Source organism: Polistes canadensis, unplaced genomic scaffold, assembly GCF_001313835.1.
Source record: "Polistes canadensis isolate GaletaPanama2010 unplaced genomic scaffold, ASM131383v1 scaffold_10, whole genome shotgun sequence".
NCBI classification, from domain to species: Eukaryota; Metazoa; Arthropoda; class Insecta; order Hymenoptera; family Vespidae; genus Polistes; species Polistes canadensis.
In genome coordinates this window covers 365,292-369,610 of record NW_014569557.1, presented here as the reverse complement: position 1 = coordinate 369,610, position 4,319 = coordinate 365,292, and the positions used below count along the sequence as shown (strand labels likewise).

The 4,319-nt window shown below is 26.6% G+C and overlaps 1 protein-coding gene across 1 annotated transcript in view; it reads left to right on the top strand.

Annotated features, from left to right (window-relative positions):
• The first annotated feature begins 189 nt into the window (after positions 1-189).
• Positions 190-4,319, top strand: part of LOC106792682 (fatty acyl-CoA reductase 1-like) — a 12,329-nt gene continuing 8,199 nt past the window's right edge. Inside the window, exon 1 of the mRNA XM_014759182.1 lies at positions 190-383. Coding sequence (XP_014614668.1) covers positions 199-383 — 185 coding nt within the window. The 5' untranslated portion in view covers positions 190-198. The remainder of the gene's footprint in view (positions 384-4,319) is intronic.

Here is a 4,319-nt window from a genome sequence, read left to right as displayed (position 1 = left end):
TATATAATATTTATTATAATAAAAATATATATCTCTCTCTCAGTAGAAAATTATAAATAAAATGATTCATGAACTCTTGTTCAACAAGCAAATACGTAAAAAAAACTTTCCCGTTACGATCGTATACACATAACGCATAAGTATAACACAAAGAGTTTGAAAGTTTCATTCCTTTAGTCGATTTCTCAGTCTAGAAACATGTCTCTTCGCGAGTGGTACACGAATCGTGAAATTCTCCTAACCGGAGTGACCAGTGAATTAGGTCAAAATCTTCTCGAGAAAATACTTCGTACATTTCCAGACGTTAAAGTTCATGTTATTGTGAGAACGCGAAATAATTTGACGAATGAGGAACGAATTAAAAAAATCTTCGCATCGCCTGGGTATTTAAACAATATTTTATAAATTTTATTTTCAAACTTTTTCGAAAATAATTCTAATAATAAACAAAAATTATATACACAAAATAATATTTTGTATTAATTTTTTTGATATGTTTTTTGCTCTTATTGTTAGTTAATTAAACAGGTAATATAGTTTATTGAAAAATGTACGGATTTATTTCAAAAAATATATTTCTATTTAAATATTATACAAATTAGAATATAACGCAGGTTGGAAATTAAAGATAATAAAATATTAATTTTATTTATTAATCAAATATATCAATAATCTCTCTAAAATATTTATTATATTATATTTATATATTAAATGAGAGATAATATTTTTCTTTTATGCAAATATAAAGTAAAGTAATTAATATAGTCATCATGATGAATAATATGTAACACCTAACCTTGCGTTAAAACCTGTAATACGATGTTTCGAGGAAAACAACTAATAACGATGTATTAGAACTTGATACCACACAAAAAAAATATTACAACACAACAGATAATTATTGGCTTGTTTTCATACATATACATAAATAAAAGATAAATATATAGATGAATGTATAATCAATTGGCATTATCTCTCGATAAGAATTTATTTTCATTAAAATAATATCAACCCAACGTTTATCCATTGAAAATCATCGCAAATTTTCTGAATATCACCGATCAACATAAATGCACACATCAAATTTCTATTATATCTTACAGAATAAATAAATTAATTAATCATATTTAATCTTTCGTTCGTAAAAACAGCTTATTATTATTAAATATTTAATCTTTTGAAGTCATTTATAATATTTATTATACTTCCCATAGAAAAGAGCTATTTTCGCTTATGAAACCTTTTAAAAAGATAAATATGCAATTTTTATGGAATTTTTTATCGAGAAAGTAAATCCTGCTTTATTTCACATTATTTGTCATAAATAAAATGATATAAATACAAAGGTGTCTTGCAATTAATAAAATTAAAAATTCAAACATTGATACCTAACATATTTAAAACGAAAATCTTATTATAAAAGAATTCATTGTCAACTCAAATTTATCGTTAGGCAGAAACGTTAAAAGAAATGTATTTTAATTTACAAAATCCACAAAATATTAGTAAAGTACAATTATGTATTCGATTTACCTTAATTGATTGATAAATAATCGAAGGAAATATATATTGAAATCTAGAAACACGGAGTATAAGTTCAACCTACTGTCTTTTTCGAAATTCACCAGAAACTCAGACTCGTTGAAAGTCTCTATAACAATTAATTAAAATTTTTTTGTTGATTATTGTTTATATAACTTTATCTATAACTCAAATAATATTCGTAATAAATGAAATTACACTTTACATTATTCTTATTTTAACGTTGTATCATATTTATGTGTAATATAAATTTAATTTAATTTAATTTAATTTAATTCAAACCAAAATGTATTTGAGTTTAAATAATGAAATAATAGTAAATTTCAATAAGAACGGTATATGGAATTTATATTCCATGCTTTTTAACAACAATATATAAATTTCTTTCGATTAATGAACAATAATTTAAGATATATCGAAAACTTAACTAACCATCATCGATATCAAAATTTAAATAAAATACTTCAAAAGAATTAAGAACACACGTTAAGAACACAAATCCTATTTTCTTTGAATTACACGATACAAAAAAAAGAAAAACAACATTATATGGAATTTCTTTAAATATCTTTAAACAAGAGCTATATATTATGATTTACAATTAAACCACTTATATAATTGTAGACACAGTTGTAAGTTATTTATATATGTACTTACACTAATATATAAATATACATAAATGCATATAACGAACGCTTAGCATACTGACGTTCGCGATAAGCATAATTCCGGTGGAAAGAAAATAAGTCATTTCAATATTGATCGTTTATTTGCACGTAGTAAATACATACACACACGTATATATAAATACACACAATTATATACATACGCACGTACGTATGAACGAACGATGATAACGAAAACAAAGCACCGGACTGGTCAACGTTGAAGTTTCTATTGTTTTCACTTCTTTCGCATCTTCATACGTTATAGCTTCATTCTTTTTCACTCCGCGACGTTTAAAAAACCACATATATATTTTTGCATCTCGCGTGCACGCATGTATAATCGAACACCAACGTCTCTCGAATATCGAATATGGAAATAAACGTGTAAATATTTGTCCGTTCCTTGCTACGTTCTTTCCAACTACCCTTTCCCTGCAAGCCCCACCCATCCCCTCATTTCCTACAATTCCCAGTTTCCAATCCCTTTGACTGAAAACGCGAGAGAAATAATAAAAAGGAAAAAGAAAAAAAAACAAGAAAATGAAAAAGAAAATGAAAAAGAAAAAGGAAAAGAAGAAAAAAGAAAAAAAAAAAAAAAAAAAGGAAAAGAAGAAGGATTTAATTTTCGTGCTCGTTTATTTTACACCAGGGAAAACCTCGCGTCATTTTTCATAATTTTTGACGGGAAAATCGATCTCCGATGTTCCACGAAACGAGCAAACGTTCTATCTATCTCTATTGCAACCAAAAGGAAAAGAAATTCTTCTAGAAACGTTTGACCGATTTTTTCTTTTTTTTTTCTTCTTTTTTCTTTTTTTCTTTTCAACTCTTCCTTCTTTTTATACATTTTTTTCCCTTTTCTTTCTCTTTACTCCCTTTTTTCTATTTATTTTCTTTATACGCTGTGTTACCAGTGTCACGTCATTGAGAACGTACTGGAAAAAAATAAAAGAACAAAAGGAAAGAGAAGAGAGAGAGAGAGAGAGAGAGAGAGAGAGAGAGAGAGAGAGAGAGAGAGACGTTGTTCTAGGTGAGAAGCTAATCGTTCGATAGAATGAAAAAGAAAAAAAAAGGAAAAGAAAGAAAGTAAAAAACAAAAGGAATTTCTCATTGAAACCATTTAAATGATTGACCTGATAAAAATGTCACTTTGAAGTTGCACATACATACGAAACACTTTTTTTTCAACATTTTTTATTTCATTCCCCCCATCGTGTGTGTGTGTGTGTATCATAAAATTAATTTCTTTTTCTATTCGCAAAAACTCGAAAATATCGTAGATGATTTTTTTTGTTGTTTTTAAATTTACGTTAAACAATTTTCTTCCGGTTAATAACGTAAATTAATTTAAAGAATTTTTTCTCGTAAAAATTAATCCCTCCATTTATAAGCCCGAAAATTAATTCATTTTTTCATAATTAATTTCATTTATAAATATAATAATTATTAAAAGAAAGTTAAGAAAAAATGTTGTATTTCTAATTGCATAGTAAAAAAAAATTGAATTATTTTTCTTCGCAAGGATATAAATAAGATGTGATCGTATAAACAATAATTATTCTCTTTTAAATTATATATAATTTAACCTACGCGCTTATACAAATTTTCTTTACACGCTTATATCTACCGATCATTATCATTTCGCTATTAACATTCATTTTCTAAAGTAAAAGTCATTTCTCACATATAGAAAATGTATTACTTCTTCGATACCATCATAATAATTATCATTCAACGAATGACGTCAATGATAAATCATCGCAATTTTCTAAGATAAAAAAAAAAAAGAAAATAAAACGTTAACGTATTGACAAATGTGTTTTAGTAGAATTAATGAACAGAAGAATGTAGGATTATATTCGATACCACTTTGAATCGAAATAGACAGGAAGATCTTATAAACACACACACACACACACATAAATAAATTAGATTGCTATATTACATACATACATATACATATATATGTATATGTAATATGTGATCGTTCATCGTAACGAGCCAGGTGGAATCGCAAAATACGTGAAGCGAGACTTCACTGCTCTACTAAACACACCCGGAAGCGTTCTATCTCTCTCTCTCTCTCTCTCTCTCTCTCTCTCTCTCTCT